General features: G+C 35.6%; 1 protein-coding gene and 2 long non-coding RNA genes across 4 annotated transcripts; 1 reads left to right on the top strand and 2 right to left on the bottom strand.

The window, feature by feature from the left end:
- LOC104767216 lies at positions 5,123-5,325 on the bottom strand. Its single transcript, XR_764214.1, has 2 exons — positions 5,290-5,325; positions 5,123-5,190 (listed from the first exon to the last, which is right to left on the bottom strand). It is a non-coding gene; the product is annotated as an uncharacterized LOC104767216 (long non-coding RNA).
- Positions 7,205-9,057, bottom strand: LOC104767215. 2 transcript variants are annotated; one of them, XR_764213.1, is made up of 6 exons: positions 8,836-9,057; positions 8,566-8,739; positions 8,312-8,403; positions 8,096-8,158; positions 7,613-7,679; positions 7,205-7,385 (listed from the first exon to the last, which is right to left on the bottom strand). It is a non-coding gene; the product is annotated as an uncharacterized LOC104767215 (long non-coding RNA). The 2 variants fall into 2 exon arrangements; XR_764212.1 differs by having other exon boundaries at positions 8,566-9,057.
- Positions 9,463-10,393, top strand: LOC104767214 (eukaryotic translation initiation factor 3 subunit A-like). Its single transcript, XM_010491257.2, has 3 exons — positions 9,463-9,481; positions 9,670-9,776; positions 9,882-10,393. Exons 2-3 carry the CDS (start codon positions 9,731-9,733, stop codon positions 10,376-10,378), a joined length of 543 nt encoding a protein of 180 aa, XP_010489559.1. The 5' UTR covers positions 9,463-9,481; positions 9,670-9,730; the 3' UTR covers positions 10,379-10,393.

Here is a 19,305-nt window from a genome sequence, read left to right as displayed (position 1 = left end):
AAAAAAAAAAAAAAAAACTTAATCTTGGAGTTATGTGCGTTGCTTTCTGACCAAGAAATTTCTAGAAACTGTGAAAGGTTAAGTAAGAACCCGAGCGAAACTGTTTTGAGCCACACCTTCTATGGTTACTGGACCGGTTTCTCCCACTGCATGAACGATCGCTCCTTCTACTTCTGAAAAATCTTTGGTTGTTGAGCACCCTCGATCGACCGATCCCTCGTCCACACCTCTAGACAAACCGATCGATCTCTTGCTCCAGACCCTGCCATGCTTAATCCTGTTTTGGATCTGGTTTCTCCATTTTCTCTAGGTCTGCCTGAGTTGTTGGGTAAATTCCATAGAAAGAATCTACCATCTGTTCTCCTCAAAAATTATGTTGTTCCTCCTGGTGTACTACCAACAACATCTTCATACCCTTCACCTTCGTTGTCTTCTTCTTTATTGATGGTTGTTGCAGGTGACCAACCTAAATCTCCTTGTAAGGGTAAGCGCATAAATAAATCTCCTACTACATTTGCTGATTATGTCACTACTCTCCTTCATCAACCTTATCCATATGCGACACCGTATATGTTGGACAACTATATTTCCAGCGACCATTTTTCAGCAACGTTTCAAGCGTATTTTCTTGCTACTACTTCCGGTTTTGAGCCTCAGTGTTATAACGAAGCTATTCTTGATGAGAATTGGCTTATCGACTGAAATTGTTTCTCTTGAATACCTTGGTACTTGGACAGTTGAGGACTTACCTCCTGGAAAGAAAGCACTCGACTGTAAATAGGTTTTTCAACTCAAATACAACTCCGATGGTACGCTTGAATGTTACAAAGCACACTTGATTTTCATTGGAAATAACCAAACAGAAGGTGAGGATTACACATGAACTTTTGCTCCCGCTGCAAAGATGGTTACGGTTCGTGCTGTTCTTCAACAACTCGCTTCACTCGATTGGAAAGTCTATCAAATGGATGTTCGTAACGCATTTCTCTACAGTGATCTTGACAAGGAGGTCTACATCAAATTCCTTCCTGGTTTCCGCATGAACAATACTACTAAAGTTTGTAGGCTACGAAAAATTTTGTACTGTCTAAAGCATTGGAAAGAAAGAATTGATGTTTTGTTCAACAAACGTATGACTTTATATAGTAAGGAAAGGGTGTCGATTTTTAGGGTTAGTAAATTAAAGTCTTCTTTTTTTTTTTTGACAACGTAAATTAAAGTCTTCTAAAACTATATTTTTTTGGCTTGTAGAGAAATTTAAGTGATATTTATGGTGATTTTGGATTTTAAGGTAATTACTTAACTAACTTATGGAATATACTCTTTGATTTAATATTGATTAGAATGATTAAGACTTAAAAAACATTATATTTGTAATTTGGTAAGATTTTCTTTAAAACATAATTTCTAACTAAAAAAGTAAAATATTTTTATTAAATTATTTCGTAATTAATTATAGTAATTATCCTAAAAAATTAAAATATTTACTTTGTATCTAACTTTTTGGTATTACACATTAAAATCTAATCATATATGATCCAAAATCCTTCCACTTATACTGAATGGCGTTATACTGAATGGCGACTTGAATGCCATTAATCTAATAACTATTAAACGAATAAACCAATATCATCTATCCAACAACGTTAATAATATAAACAAAGTCATAAAACAATGAACCAGTATCCTAACATCATTCTAGACAATTTTATTCCACTATAGCAACCTAACAGAAGAACAAAGCAAATAACCGAGCTGCTAGAACATCCTCCTCTTCATCACCTACATTCCACGATTTCCTTTACCTGCACCACAAACAACAATTGAGATGTCTGAGTATTATTACAAATACTCTGTGAGGCGATCCTCCCATCTACTGGGCTAGACACACAAGCGAAAAGACAAACACAAAAAATACACAAAACCAAGCAAACTAGACAATTCTAAACATGCGTCGTCACTACGCCCTTGAGTCGACCGATGCATCCATCAAATCCCTAGCTGCGTCGACCGATTTACTCCTTGCATCGACCGATGTAACCTCGCATCCCTAGAAAATCCCTAGCTGCGTCGACCGATGCACTCCTTGCATCGATCGATGCAGTCACGCAGATCATCGCCAAACACGATCTCCCTCGACTTCTCTCGGCTCCAACCGATGCTCCATCATCCTTGACGCCAAATCTAACTTCAACAAGACACAACCACCACGAATCCAAGCACAAACAGGCACACAAGCAATCAATCACCCAAAAACACCCAAAAACACACATCTAATCGCTTAAAAAAGCCATGGTCACGCACTCACTTCGTAAACAAGCGGATCTAACTCTGAAACGACGAGAAACACATCACAGCAACTTTCACAACCGATCACCACTCTAGATCACCACTCCTAATGCTAGAACTCTCCAAAGATGACATGGAAAGCTCCAAACAACCACCAAGAACTCACATAACTAGTTGGTGCAATTGAAGAACATCTTTAAACACTTGAAACGACCCGACCTTTTTTTGTTTTTTATATATTAACCAACTAGTGATCTCATACTCACTAACAACCTAACATCATTCAATTCAAACAGCGGAAATAACCAATATTAAACCAGCAACTATCCAACAGCTAAAACTAATAAATTAAAAATCCAATAAAGCAATAACCAGCAATATCATCAAACAAATAACAAGCATCCTAATATCCTTCTAATGACCCAACTCTAGTAATCTAACAGAAGCCAAACAAAACAACAACGAGCCACTAGAATATCCTCCTCTTCATCGCCTCGTTTACAAGAGCTTAGATAGAAACACTAACAATGCACAAAACCAATCAAAAAAGACAATCTGAAACATTGGAGTCAACCGACACTCCTCATCGCCACGCTCGACACAGAATCTTGGTGTTGTGTCACCACCAAAACCCTAGCTGGTATCGATCGATACAGAAACCGATACCCTTCTGGTATCGATCGACACCATCACCAAACATGATCTATCTCTACTCATCTCGTCTCCAACCGTCGCCAACACGATAATGATGCCAAAACTGACCTCAGTAGGTCACGAAAACCAAACACAAATAAACACACAAGTAATCAATCACGTAAAATCACACATCTAATCGTTTAGATAAGCCATGGTCCCGCACTCACCTTTGACGAAGAACAGTAAGATCCAAGCCTCCTAGCAACCTCCTTACATCACTCCCACACTTCTTCCCAACGATCAGATTACATCAAAACAAGTACATAAACCCTCTCATACGCTCAAAAAACAATCTCTGGAAGAACTCTCCTTATCTCAAACTTTAGAACGACGAACGGCCAATCCTCACCTTAGGCATCGAGTTTTTTCTTTTATACATGAGTCCTATGGTTTCCACATCAAACCATATCGAACCGGAGAAATTAGAACTAACCCGAGCAATAACCAATGAGTGGTGTCGACCGACACCCTTCCTTGGTGTCAATCGACAACCAAACCAACTTTTAGGTTTGCGGGCGTTACAAAACTTGACTAACATCTGCACTTCATTCTAGCCTTTTGAATTTGGAGGTCCTAAAGTTTTATTTTTACTTTTCACCGTCATATTCTTCTTCTTTGTCGAAGAGCTTGTCCTCTGCGAGTAACTTCTCAAAAAAAAAACCCTAAATTTCAATGCAGCAGACAGCATGAAATATGTGGAGTTCTACCTATTCACACAGTCTAAAGACAAGCTTCCTCTACGGCATTTACCTGTCTCAACCCTTAAATGAAATAGTTCAATTTGTCTTTTGATGACCTTACATACCTGATTGCATTTGTAATGCCCACAATGCTCTCATTTACCTTTTGTAGACCATCTCTCACTATTAAATTCAGTATATGCGCACAATAACGCATATGGATCAATGAACCATTTATGACTAATGCATCAGGTCCCATCATCCTGCAAGCATTTGTGCATAACCTAAGTGCTTTATCATCCCGTTTAGTGTTATCCAGAAACACCGATGAAAATAGTTGCTCAGCCTTTGGAATATATATATATATATATATATATATATATATTTGTATATATATATATATATATATTTATATATATATATATATATATATATATATATATATATATATATATATATATATATATATATATATATATATATATATATATATATATATATATATATATATATATATATATATATATATATATATATATATATATATATATATATATATATATATATATATATATATATATATATATATATATATATATATATATATATATATATATATATATATATATATATATATATATATATATATATATATATATATATATATATATATATATATATATATATATATATATATATATATATATATATATATATATATATATATATATATATATATTTGTATATATATATATATATATATATTTGCTATTTCTAAGTTCTTACGTATTCTTGGCTTGTAACCAATTGCTCTTCTTACTATACCGACCAAATCTTTTTACGTATTCTGGTTTTGTTTAAGTTCTACGAACAAATGAAACTGAGTTGGTTTCCTCAAGGACGATCACACACTCAAAATAATATAAATTAATACATTTTAATGGAATTTATAAGTTTGTGTTAGGGTGAAAACTGAGTTTGATTAATTGTTGTTAGGTAAGATTTGGGATATATATATATGTGTAGTTTAGACTTTAGAGTGTAGTTACACGTACGTAGAAACAAGAGAATCTTCGTCTAGTTGGCTACTTAATATCATCTCTAGTAGTAATTAGTAAACAAACCTTAACACTGTTATTAATTAAGTATTATTCTTTGTCATGATATGAGCTAGAAAAACCATTCCGTTCAAAGAAAAAAGATGAAAATAGATGAGAACAGAAGATTTATACGAAACACATTATTCATTATTTAAAAATAAAGAGTAAAAGGTATATACAATCTAGAGATTGACAACCTTTAACACACATACGTTAACGAGCACTAGAATCTTAACATTGTTGTCTCATACATGACAATTATTGAAAACATGAAAAAAAAAACAAAAAACTGTTAACCTCCGTCACCCGTGGTATTTTCATAGTTGTTTAGGCAGTTTCAACTGTATCCATCGAGTCTTTGGTGCAGACTGTCAAACATGCGTTGGCACATTTTTCAACTGCTCCATTGACGATTTCACTTGCATCTAGTTATCGAAACAAAATTTGAACGATTAATACTTTTGTCAATTATTATATAAAAATGATGATATATAGTAGTAATGAGTTTGAGAATTTTGTTTTACCGGAGTTCTGGAGAGTGGTCAAGGAACCGCACACAGAGGATACGCATCCCAACTTGCAATATTCATCGACAGCATACAAAAATACATAAAAAAATGAAATCTTGATCCGTTTTGTAACAATTAACGTACGTACCTAAAAGAATCACAGTGTTTTCGAGAATGTCATGGGTAAATCTGTTAGGACATTTTCCATTAACAATCTTGCAGCCGCTAACGCTTGCACATAGTGCCCTGGAACCTCCCCCTAAGCGGCAAGCATTATAGATATTCCTAGATGTTGTGTTGGGAGATATTCCTAGATGTTGTGTTGGGACAGCAGCTCTTGGCGTCAACTTGAATTTGTGCCATGAATAGACTCATTACGAGCACACTTATGATCAAAGTTTTTCCTTCCATCCTTCGATTGATTTGTTTGATCGCAAAATGTATGTGGAGCGTTAAGCTTGTATTGATGAAATGGTGATGGAACAAGGCTCGTTTAAATACTAGTTGGTCTACATTTTGCAACCACAAAATTCATTTAATCCCCCTTCATCACATGCTCTACAGCCTCTGTACACGTTGCATGGACCACTTTATCTCAATGGCTACCTTCACGACCCGGAAAATTACTTTCTTCTCTTTCTTTCATTTTTGTTTTGTTTTGTTTATTTGGTTATGTAGGAAGAAAAGACCTCTTAAAAATTTGTGTTACTTAAATATTTTGCATTTGGATTCTTAATTTTCTTTTTACAATTAACTATTCCTTGTTAGTTTTGCTAGTTATATTTTGTATGTCCGTGGTAGCCTCTTAGAATTTGCTGTCAATGACGTGCGCCCTAAAGTTTATGAGGCGGTGAATCGTTTTGCTGATATCTTGTGTGAATCTTGATAAAAGAAAGATCAGAGCTCCATCCAGACTGTATAAGGATACGAACAATTAAGCAAAGAAGTCTAACCCAACTTACCTGAAAGTACACAAGCATGCTGCATGCGTGTGTGTTTACCCCAACGCCCGAGATCTTGCTCGATATCGATCCTTAATTTTCTACCAAAGTAGTGAAAGGTACAGTTTGCTCTAAAATATATTACGAGTATTCGATCTGTCTACAAAGGTTGTATCACTTCATGTACGTGTAAAATAGTTTGAATCTGAAACGTAAGATTTTACTGTTAATATTTAGTACTTGGATGACATGAACTATTGTGTAATTTTTTTTTTTTTTAAAGATGAATTATACGGTTAAGAAAAAGAACAGACCTCTGCGTTTATCTTCTGTAAATTAACCAGCTATAGTTAACGGCTAAGGTGAGTGATGGGTTGAAAACATTTACGGATTATAATTTCGAAGCGTATGAGTAGATTGAAGAGGCAAAGATAAGAATGTAGTTTGTTACAAACGTTTTTGCGTTTCTTTATTTTCTTTTTTTAACCCACTCTCTTGTAGTTAAATCACTACAAAAAAACATCAAAGTATAGTTACTAAATATTTTGTAGTTATATCCAATATTTCGTAGCAACAAAAACTTTGTTACAGTTTTGTTATAAATAAAATTTGTAACTATTTGGTCGTCACTAATTTCAGCGTTATAACTATCTGTCGCAAATTTGCTACAAATTGTCGTACAAAATTTTGTAGCTAATTGCTATATTTCTTTGTAACTGATAGTTACAAATTGCGGCAGAAAGATCAGTAATTTATAGTTATAAAAAGTCACAAAATTTTGTGGCTAATTTTCCCACAAGAAACTTCAAAATGACTTGTCATAAATTTGTTACAAATCGTCACAAATTATCTGTAGAATGTCATAGCATTACTTTTTTGATATATGAATTTAATTGAATATAATTTGTATATTTCACCCCTGTTTTACAAAAATTATTTAATTGGATTTTTATATAAAAAATTATTGCATAAATTATGGAGAATATTCATTACACAAAACATAATATAAAAAAATATTTTGTACAAAGATATTAGATATACATTTTGGTTAGACAAACACAAATAATGGCTCAATGCTCCATAGAACTCAGACTGAAGCTTTAGAATCAGATTCACTATAATAATCGCTCCTGTCACACTGGTCCATCGCAGTTTCTTCCTCAAAGTGTTCTGAAGATTGAAACATAGCAATATATCAGATATCCCAAAAGGTATTTTCTTGTCTGCATAAAAGATTCAATCCCAATCAAAGGTATATAGTCTTTAGCCAGACTCCACCATTACAATAATCTCCTAGAGCAGTTTAGAGCTAAACTGATCTTCAATATAGATGACATAGAGAACATAAATCATTAGAGCAAGCACTAGTTTAAGATAAGAAACACAGGGAAACTAACCATGTCATTCATCTTAGAAGTAAACTGTCCACCACATTGTTGCTTGAGCTAGTAAGTATACATTTCCCTGAAACAGGAATAAATCATAATATGAAGTATCAACCATTAAATCGACTCTCCTAATCCCAATTAAGATACTCCAGTCACTAACTAACTCTAGAAACCAAAACTCAGAACAGAATGATGCAGAGCTTTGACTGATATGATAATAAATCGCGAGACAAGTCCATGTTTACAACTTATAAACTAAAAGTGATAAAAACTTTGTTTTTTCTTTCTTATACACAGAAATACACACTTGCATGAAAAACAAAGACGTTCCGACCAAATTATTGTTTCCACAACAAAACAAAACACTGACAAGAACAACAAAACACGTGAACCAAAATTACTTGTTGGAACCAAACACCATTCCGATGAATCTCCTGCAACCCAAAAACAGAGCAATGATCAAAGGAACTATAGTACATATGAATAACTAACCTGTCTTTGACAATTTTTCTTCTTCCTCATGATCAGTAAAAGAACGGCTGTAAATCCCACAATCTGAAACATACACCCATAGTCAAACAATGGCATGTAATCATCTACTCTTATGTTAACTTGACAACATACATAAAATTACAAGAAGGAAGAACACATAAGTAAGGTTGCATTAATCATAGAAGACATCTTCTCATACTCATCTTCTTCCATTACCTGTGCTTGTATCTTCTGCTCAGCCATGTGGAGCAGCTCCCACATGTATGAGATTTGCATAACTCCTAATGAACAAGCTGTCGACTCTCCACCTATACATATAAAGAACAATCACGATTCTAGAGTAAAACTTACATTTTACAAATCCAAAATTGTTGAATCAAATCTAAGGATTTATCAGCTAAAAAACAAAACCCACATCTTATACAACTAATTTTGAAGGATAAATCTGAAAAAAAAAATTGAAACTTCACCTGCAAATGGGACTGTAAGGACCAAGGAAACAAACTCTACCTCCTCCACCTCTTCCCGACGCTGATTAAACCTACGTCTCTCTATCCCCGCCGTCGCAATAGTCCACTTTCAACTCGCTCATGGCTGCTCAATCATAACCCTAGCTTCTCTATTCTCTCATACCCACATCTCATCTGCAATATGGGGAAGCAAAGAGGTTTTGGTTGAGTCAGGTGGATTTTGTGGTCGCAGCTGCAAAGGATGGGCAATCAGACTTTAATCTTCCGCACCTGCGACACCGTCGTTGCGAATTTGTTGCTCCGGCTCAATCTTCTCTTTCACAATGAGTCTGAGACTAGAGGATAATGGTGGAGTGGGCGCAAAATGAGGCCGGCGACGAGTTCACGGTTGAGTCCATGGCAGAGTCGAAGAGACCTAATTTTAGATCTAAAGATTTTTTTTTCTTTCTTTTTTATGTTTTGTCGTGGTAAGTTTTTTTTTTTGGTTTTGGCTTAGGCCATCATTAACGGCACAACTATGAGTGTGTTCTAAGGCTTTTTTAAAAAGAAAATATTATAATAGTGGACTTAGAACTGGATTTTGGATCTTAATCTAGATCAGTTTTTGGGCTTGTTCTTATGTGACATTGTCTCATTGGAAACAATTTTTTTTGCAACTGAGAGATCGTTTCGTTTTTCATTTCTTCGATATTGTGGTTGCTAGGTTTTTCTTGTTTTCTCCCAAACGGTGAAACGGTGATCTCTCCCAAATTCTCCGGCTAACCGGAGATGAAGTTCATGGAATTATCTTCTTCCAATCGTCGAAAGTTCGATTTTGTCCCTGATCTGTGTTCTATCAACTTGTCCCAGTGATTGGATCTCTGCTGTTTCTTTAATCGAATCTCATCGAATTGATCTGGGTTAGGATTTTCATAAGGTTATCGAATCTTCTGTGCCTCGTTTGCGTTATCTTGATTCTATAAAATGAATTTAGGGTTTGGGCGAGTTTAGTCTGGTCTCTGTAGTTAGATTAAGCAGAAAGCTTCGTTTGTTTTGTGATGGGTTTTTTTCGGGTTCGTGTGATCTCTGTAACAAAATCGAATCTTTGTGTTGTTGATTTGTCAGGCGAATTGAGAGTTTACCTTTCGTGAGAGAGCTTGTCTTTTAGCCTTTGTTCGTCTGAAACATGGCGAATTTTGCCAAACCGGAGAATGCATTGAAGCGTGCTGATGGTAAGTTTACGAAATGTTTTAGTTTTAGTGTTCGTTTTGGTCCCTATGGATTTGGTTTAGTGGTGTGTGTATGAATTGACTTTGTGTTACTTGTTTTTGTTTTAGAATTGATCAATGTTGGACAGAAACAAGATGCCCTTCAGGCGCTTCATGATCTCATTACTTCCAAGAGATACAGAGCTTGGCAGAAACCTCTTGAAAAGATCATGTTTAAGTATCTTGATCTTTGTGTTGACTTGAAGAGAGGTCGATTCGCCAAGGATGGATTGATCCAGTATCGTATTGTTTGCCAGCAAGTGAATGTCAGTTCCTTGGAGGAAGTTATCAAGCACTTCCTTCATCTTGCTACCGAGAAAGCTGAGCAAGCTCGTTCTCAGGCCGATGCTCTTGAGGAGGCCCTTGATGTCGATGACCTTGAAGCTGATAGAAAGCCTGAGGATTTGCAGCTGAGTATTGTCAGTGGGGAGAAGGGGAAAGATAGATCTGACCGTGAGTTGGTCACCCCATGGTTCAAGTTCTTGTGGGAGACATACAGGACAGTCCTCGAGATATTGCGAAACAACTCAAAGTTGGAAGCTCTTTATGCGGTTAGTTTTTGTTGAGGTTAAGCTTATTGCAGAACCGAGTCAACCCGATCAAAAATGAGACAAAAGCTGATGACCCCTCTCCTTCCCTTTCAATTTCTCTGTCATTCTAGTAGTATTCACCACTCTCTGTAATTTTCCCTGCCTAGACGAAAAAATCTTTGTGGCTCGGCTCCCTATTGTGTAATTAGAATTGACTATTTTTCTTGTGAATTATTGTTTCCACTTCGCAACAATGCAACAACGTATTCTTCTTCTTCTTCTAACAAGTTATCTTTAGTGGATTGAGTTTTAAAATAGTTTTAAGATAAATTAACAACCATAATTTGACTTACTATCTGACGGATGACGAACAAGAATTCCAACAAAATAATTTTTATAATTTATAAGTTTATAAGTTTAGGAATATGTTTAAGAATATTATATAATTGTAATAAGTTTAATTGTAATATTATATACCAAATTTATTAGATTTTATAAATGTAATATGTTTAAGAATATTATATTATTAAATCTTAAGATCTTAAATATGTTCTCCCAATAACTAGCTTTTTAGCAAAAGATCTTGACTACTGATCTTACATTATTTCACTATATCTTTATTCTAAGAACACCATAATTAGTTCTCCCATTTTTTTTACCTATGATCTTAACAACTGATTTTTTTTACCTATGATCTTAACAACTGATCTAACATTATTTTCACTATATATTTAATTTAAGAACACAAAAAAAAGTTCTCCCATTAATGATGCCCTTATAGAGAGAGATGACATATAAATTTCACCTTATGGAAAAAATTGGCCACTTACCAAAAAATAAAAAATGGAAAACATAACAACATTTTTGAATTGATATATTTAACAAGACAGCCCACTACGTCCTTAATTGCTACACTTAACTTGTAGTTATTTTTGCTACGACACAAATTGTCACTTTACTTACAACTTACACTTAACTAATTTTACAAAATATTTTTTTTACTACAAATTGCCACGTTTTGTGTTGTATGCACTTGTTCCACAATAATTTGGGTCAATGCTTCAATTTATTTCTGTGACTATTTGTAATTTTATAGCTACGTTTAATAACCAATTAGTTTTTTTTTGTCACTATTTATTAATCAAACCTTCAAACGAAGCAAAAGAAACAAAAATATGATATAAGGCCGGAAGACACATGTAAGTCCCTGGATATTTAGCCGGCGGAAACGAGTATTTCCCGAAGCTAAAGCACAAATCAAAATAACAACAACAGAAGCCAATTAAAGGCACAACACCACAATCAACCAAACGAAACCTAAAAATGATCTCTAGTTATTTCCTTTGAGAAGCATCTGAGAGCACAATCCCTTCTTTTCCGAGAACTGAATTTTGTTGATAATGACGGAAATCGCCACAATCACCGGAAACTCTGAACTACTCGTCCTCTCTTGTTAATTAAAAAGACTTAAGCAATTAAAACATCTACTTGCAAACCCAGCTTGATGGGCTTCAAAGATGAAGCTTTGGAACCATCAAATACATGTTGACACCGGTAAAGTCTAGAATTCACTCGACGGAGGACCGGACATGCATAAGTAGACCTTTCAGATCTTGACCCAAATCTGATTGTGAATTCTTGTTGGAGGAAGCTGAAGGAGCTGCCTAACCGCATCATCACCCATCTCAGAGATGAGAGATTGGGATCAATCGGTTGAAGGCCTAGGGAAGAGAAGCTAAATCTGAAGGATTTGAAGACGCCTAAGAGCTAGGGTTGATTTCGAGAGTTGGTGGCTTGGGCACATCATTGACCACCACGACATAAACTTTATTCGGTCATGAACAACCGAGAACATAGCAGCAAAGAAGCGCTGACGGCCACGCCGATCATCGTGACTATGAAAGTCAAATCGATACCGGATAAAAGCCAACCAAACACCGCAAAGGATCTGGTGCATGTTGGACGAGAGCCCGCTAAACGGGATTTGATAACCGGAAAAGATCCGGACGACAACATAAGTCAGTCGGTCTCCCTCTGGAAAACTCATGAGAGAGAAGAGAGAGAACCGACTTTTTTTTTCTTCTGATTCAGATTCAGAGACAGTAACCAATTAGTTACAAAATCTATTATTTAAATTTTTGTCACTAAACTGTAATTATTTGTAGTTAATATTTGTTATTATTTTTTCTGTAGCAAAAAATTATTGCTATATGATCACCGATTGAATATTTTTCTTATCTGTAGATATATGTTTTTATATACTAGATGATGGCCGATTGAATAATTAGTCAAAAATTCAACAAGTTTGTTACTAACGTGTCTTTTTGCGTCAATATGATATATTGGGACAAAATGAATGCTTATTGTCTGATTCATTTATTTTTCAACCGCACATTCAATTAGAATATTACTCTTTCAATGGTTGCCTAATATGAAGAAGCATGTTTACGAAAGTGAGATAACTAAAAACTAATATTTGCTAGCAGATTAGAGAATATCCTCTAGGTAATCTCTAATCCCAGGATTGATGTTGCAAATTTCTGCAAAATGATTTTTAAACTCAGCAACTCTATATACTTTATACGCTCTTGCAACTAAATCAGCCATACCCCTTCCTTTGTGATATATAATAACATTACTGATCAGGTAGTAGATGCAAATACCATGAGTAGCCAATGAATAATTTTTTTCAATTGATTTGCCAATTGACAAATGCATATCTAATACAAAAGATAAATCTTTATCATCTCCTATAACAATCTTAAGTTGCTTAAAAAACCACTCACATGAAGAATCATTCACAAAATCAGCAATTCCAAATGTGACTGGATACAAATTAGAGTTACCATCTACGACTGTAGCAACTAGTAGAAAACATTTGTATTTGTTCTTCAGAAGCGTTCCATCAACTACAGTCACTTTCCGAATCCCCTTGTAGAACTCTCTTATTGATTGAACAAAAAAACAAATAGATACTCGGATTCACTTCTTGTAGCATGTACAAGTATTTTGGTATTTTACCATAACTTCTCCCTGGAATTCCTCTAACTTTGTTAACTGCATACTCGCGAGACTCCCATGCCTGAGTGGTAAGTTAATTCACAACCAGAGCCGGCGGAAGACCCAAGCAGATGAGCATCTGCTTGCGGCCGTAAAATATATAGGCATATAATCGGCTTTTTTCATCAAATGTCTCTTTATCCTAGTGGTAATAGTAGGGTAATGCACTCATCCTACGTCCTGAGTTCGATCCGCAGCTCTTACATTCCTTTTATTCATTATTTTTTTCTTAAAAATATTTAAAAACATGCACAAAAAATCATTGGGCTTGTGGCCCATATCAACCATACTCGGTTCTATATCAACCATACTCGGTTCTATTCAAAAAATCAACAGTATGATCTGTGGGTAAAAAACTTAGCTCCATATCAACCATACTCGGTTCTATTCAATAGGCTTCTGAAGCCATAATCTTCAATTTTTCATGAGTTATAGTCGATTCCAAAGTTAGTAATTTCCCACGTTTTTCTTCATCAGTAATAAATCCACTCCTTTTTGTCATACAATCTCCACATACCACTCTTAACGTAGATGTGCATCTCCATCCAAAACAGTCAAAAATTAGTGGAAAGAAATCAGTGAAGACTCCTCTAGAGACAATAAACTAGGGCACTAATCGATTAGGGTTTATACACTTTTTATTTTATATTTTTCTAAAAAATTTAGACTACGTTTTCTAAATTGCGTTGAACATAATCTTAACACAATTACGTTATTTAAGAAAAGTAACTAAATATAGGAAGTGAATCTTTAAGAAAAGTAACTAAATGCTAACTAAATATATAATATCTTGTCTTCATATTCCAACTTAGGAGCTTCTAGTAGGTGCACATCTATCAGCCTCTTAATGCTAATCTCCCCATCTCTCTTCAATAATGTAGCCCAAAAACCTTTGTCCTCTTTCCAACTGTCTTCTTTCCAAGTATTCAAATCTAAGCTGAAATCATCCTCATATTTGAGTCCAGTGACTGCATGATATTCTTGCATCGAAAATCTCAGTGGCTTCCTTCCAAACACAAACCAGAGTTTATGTTTCTTATCTGTGATCAGCCTACACATGATGTTGTGTATCAAATGTGCAAAGTATCCTAAACCATTTTCGTAGATGGCAAACACATTTGCAAAGACAGGATCACTCTTCACTTTCTCGTACTCGGTTGGCAAATCATCCTTGATTCTTGTCATGATAGACATTCTGCAGCTATTGTTTATCTGCTTAACCTGTGGTTCATCACCATATCTGAAAAGGCGTTTCGGATACTCCTTTTCAACGCCTGAACAAAACAATTAACAAAAATTAAATCAAACACAACGATAAGAGTTGCTAGAAATAAGAGAGAAAAAAAACTCTCATCATATAGAAAATAAATACTCAAAAATTAGAAAGTGCATGATATCAGTCCGATTGATCCTGCTTTGTCATTCATGTTCAACAAGCTAATATTCCAAGTACACCTAACATGTGAAACATAAAACACATTGCAATCAAATAACTATCAAACCAAAAATGAAACCAAGTGCAGTTCATAAGAAATTAAATACTAACTTTTAAATCTAACAAAATTGACAATTTTATACAAAACTTAGCGATTACCAACTCAAGCTATCGGGATTTCAAAACTCTTGAGACAAACTATGATACAATTAGATGAACCAAGACAGGCCTTGCAACGTTTTCGTTGCTCTCATCTTTGATAGCTCAATTTAGTAATAGGAATTCAAAAGCAATTAACAAAATCTATATGCAACTTCTAAATCTATAAAAAATGAGAAATCTAGAGTGATTTACACTGTAATATCAAGCCGAATTTCAAATGATGTGAAGAGAAGCCAATCAAACAAAACCATGGGAGCAAATAAAACCATGAATCGCAAGAATAAGAGGAAAACAAATCAGGAGGAGAATCCAAAAAGGAAGAAGCTTCGCCCAAATGAGAAAAGGATGAAAAGAGAAACTCACCGCTGTTGATTAATCGGAAGAACAAGCGGAAAAAATTCACCATCAAAGCTGTCGTCGATGTCGTTTTTCTTTTCTTGTTTAAGATTTAGTAAAAGTGAATTGTGAGTGAAAAAGGGTTTTCATTCCTTTTGGGTGTAGAAACCACTTGTTCGAGTAGAGGTTTCCATATACCAATNTTTTTTTTTTTTTTTTTTTTTTGTGAATAATTCAAAATTAAGTTTATTGTATTTTCGTATTTAGGTGGTTTTAAAAAATAAAGAGCAAAATTGACTTTTTATTATTATAAAACCTATTTGACCAAACCTAAAAAAAAAGTATATATGGACATTTATCTTTAAAAATGTTCTTTTTGTTGTGAAAGTAGAGATACGCGAAGGATGTATTCTCTTGTATTATTAATGTTTCAATCGAATAAGTACATTATATAGTAAAGGATAAAGCCCTAAGTACAATGGGATTCCTAAACCGACTTAGAATAAGAGAAGGTGGCCAATGGGCCTTATGGACTTAGACATATAAATGGGCCGGTTATGGAGATCCATCCTAAGTGATTTACAACACTCCCCCTTGGATGACATAACCGTGCAAATGCTAAGAGATCACCATCATACGCTTGGGGATGGTANATATTAAACCTCTTGAGTACCTTTTCAGTATATGCCATTTGATGCACAAGGATTCCATCATTTATGTACTCAAGTTGCAATCCCAAACAAAACTTAGTTTGANTCTAAGCATCACTAAAAGTCCTTGAGTCTCTGCATCCCAATCTGGTGCGAGAGCTTCTTGAATGTTGATGTCGGTAATGACATGGTGAAGAGATCGGCTGAATTGTCACAAGATGGAACTTGCACCACTTGAACTTCTCTGGCCTTTTGTAGTTCGTGTGTGAAGAAGAACTTAGGCAATATGTGCTTCGTCCGATCTCCCTTGATGTAATCTTCCTTGGGTTATGCGATGCAAGCGGTATTGTCCTCATATATGATAGTCGCTTCCTTGTCATCGGCCATGCCACAATCTGTCCTGATGTGTTGAGTCATCGACCTCAACCAAACAAACTCACGGCTGGCTTGATGCATAGCCAAAATCTCTGTATGATTAGATGAAGTGGCCGCAATGGTCTGCTTCATTGAACGCCACGAAATTGCTGTACCACCGTGCCTAAACACATAGCCGGTTTGAGACCTTGCATTATGTGGATCGGATAGATAACCTGCATCAGCAAAACCAACTAAACCTTCTTTGTTATAGTTAGTATAAAATAAACCCAAATCCAACGTTCCTTGTAGGTAACACAATACATGTTTGATACCGTTCCAGTGCCTTTGGGTCGAACAAGAACTAAATCTTGCTAGGAGGTTCACGGCAAAACAAATGTCTGGTCTAGTGTGGCTAGCCCAGAACATTAACGCTCCTATATCACTGAGGTATGGCACTTCCGGACCGAGAATCTCTTCATCGTCCTTCTTTGGACCGAATGGATCACTGTCCAAATTTAGGCTTCTCATAACCATTGGGCTAGGAAATGGGTGAGCCTGGTCCATATTAAATCTCTTGAGTACCTTTTCAGTATATGCCATTTCATGCACAAGGATTCCATCATTTATGTACTCAAGTTGCAATCCCAAACAAAACTTAGTTTGACCTAGGTCTTTCATTTCAAACTCTTTCTTGAGATATTCAACTGTTTGGACGATTTCCCCAGAGATTCCTAGGAAATTCAAATCATCCACATATACTGCTATGATTACAAACCCTTTGTTTGCAAACTTCTTTATAAAAATACATGGACTGATGGGATCATTATTATAGCCTTCTTTGGCTAGANTGCTAGGAGGTTCACGGCAAAACAAATGTCTGGTCTAGTGTGGCTAGCCCAGAACATTAACGCTCCTATATCACTGAGGTATGGCACTTCCGGACCGAGAATCTCTTCATCGTCCTTCTTTGGACCGAATGGATCACTGTCCAAATTTAGGCTTCTCATAACCATTGGGCTAGGAAATGGGTGAGCCTGGTCCATATTAAATCTCTTGAGTACCTTTTCAGTATATGCCATTTCATGCACAAGGATTCCATCATTTATGTACTCAAGTTGCAATCCCAAACAAAACTTAGTTTGACCTAGGTCTTTCATTTCAAACTCTTTCTTGAGATATTCAACTGTTTGGACGATTTCCCCAGAGATTCCTAGGAAATTCAAATCATCCACATATACTGCTATGATTACAAACCCTTTGTTTGCAAACTTCTTTATAAAAATACATGGACTGATGGGATCATTATTATAGCCTTCTTTGGCTAGATACTCACTTAGTCTATTGTACCACATACGCCCACTTTGTTTCAGTCCATAAAGGGATTTGTTTAGCCTTATGCAGTGTTGTTCTCGAGAATCACTCTTATCTTTGAGCTCAATACCCTCTGGTAATCTCATATATATCTCATTATCAGTGGACCATATAAATATGAGGTCACTACATCCATTAGCCGCAAATCAAGTTTTTCTCTTATAGCCAGACTTATTAAAAATCTAAAAGTCGTTGCATCCATCACAGGGGAGTATGTCTCCTCATAATCTATTCCTGGTCTTTGAGAGAATCCTTGTGCTACAATCCATGCTTTATATCTCACGATTTCATTATTCTCATTTCTCTTCCTTACAAAGACACATTTGTGTCCAACTAGCTTTATATCGAATGGTGTCCTTAAGATCGGACCAAACACATTCCTTTCTTTAATGAATTTAACTCCACGTCAATGGCTTCTTTCCATTTTAACCATTCTAGTCTTTAAGTGCACTCTAATATGGACGTGGGTTCATGATCCTCATTTATTTCAAGTGCTACCTTGTATGCAAATATTTCATCAATGTCGACATCTTTTCGGTTCCATTGAATTCCAGACATGATATAATTTATTGAGATCTCATTATTATCAATACCTTCAGGACCTTGAGGTTCATCCCAAACCTCATTCGGTACCTTAGGATTTGCCGCGGCCATGTCTATATTTTCTTTAACCTCGGTTTTATTTGCACCTTTCTTGGATTTCCGAGGGTTCTTATCTTTGGAACCTATTGGTATACCACGTTTCAAACGTGCCTTAGACTCTGTAACAACTTGATTGTGTTCCTTTTGAACATCAATACGTACTGGTGCATTACAAGCTGGTATGTACGATTTTATAACTCTCTTTGGGTCAGCAAAGGAATCTGGCAATTGATTAGCTAGCTTTTGCAAATGTATAATCTTTTGGACCTCTGCCTCACATGCTAGAGTCCGAGAATCTTGCCAATTTAAGGATGTTTGATTCCATGATATTTGTTTGACCAGCTTGTTTGTCTCTCCACCCAACATAGGAAATTCAGATTCAGCAAACTGACAATCCACGTATCTAGCCTTAAATAAATCATTCGTAGTTGGCTCTAGATACTTAATAATGGTGGGAGAATCATATCCAACATATATTCCCATCCTCCTTTGAGGTCCCATCTTTGTTCTCTGTGGTGGAGCAATCGATACATAAACGGCACATCCGAATGTCGTTAGATGGGATATGTCTGGCTCATGACCCGTTAGTAATTGGGATGGCGAATATCTATGCTCACTAGATGGCCTGATGCGTATAAGTTCTGATGCATGTAATACTGCGTGTCCCCAAACTGACATAGGAAGCTTCGACCTCATGAGTAATGGTCGAGCAATCAATTGTATTCTTTTAATGAAGGATTCAGCTAATCCATTTTGTGTATGTACATGTGCCACAAAATGTTCCACACTTACCCCCATGGATATACAATAATCATTAAACGCTTGGGATATAAATTCACCAGCATTTTCTAGACGTATAGTCTTAAGTGGAAAATCAGGAAAGTGGGCTCGCAGACGTATGATATGGGCCAGCAATCTAGCAAACGCAAGGTTTCTAGTTGATAATAAGC

The sequence above is a fragment of the Camelina sativa genome, chromosome 19 (assembly GCF_000633955.1).
Source record: "Camelina sativa cultivar DH55 chromosome 19, Cs, whole genome shotgun sequence".
In the NCBI taxonomy this organism is placed as follows: domain Eukaryota; kingdom Viridiplantae; phylum Streptophyta; class Magnoliopsida; order Brassicales; family Brassicaceae; genus Camelina; species Camelina sativa.
The sequence above is the reverse complement of the archived record's forward strand: the minus strand, read 5'-3'. Positions and strand labels throughout refer to the sequence as shown.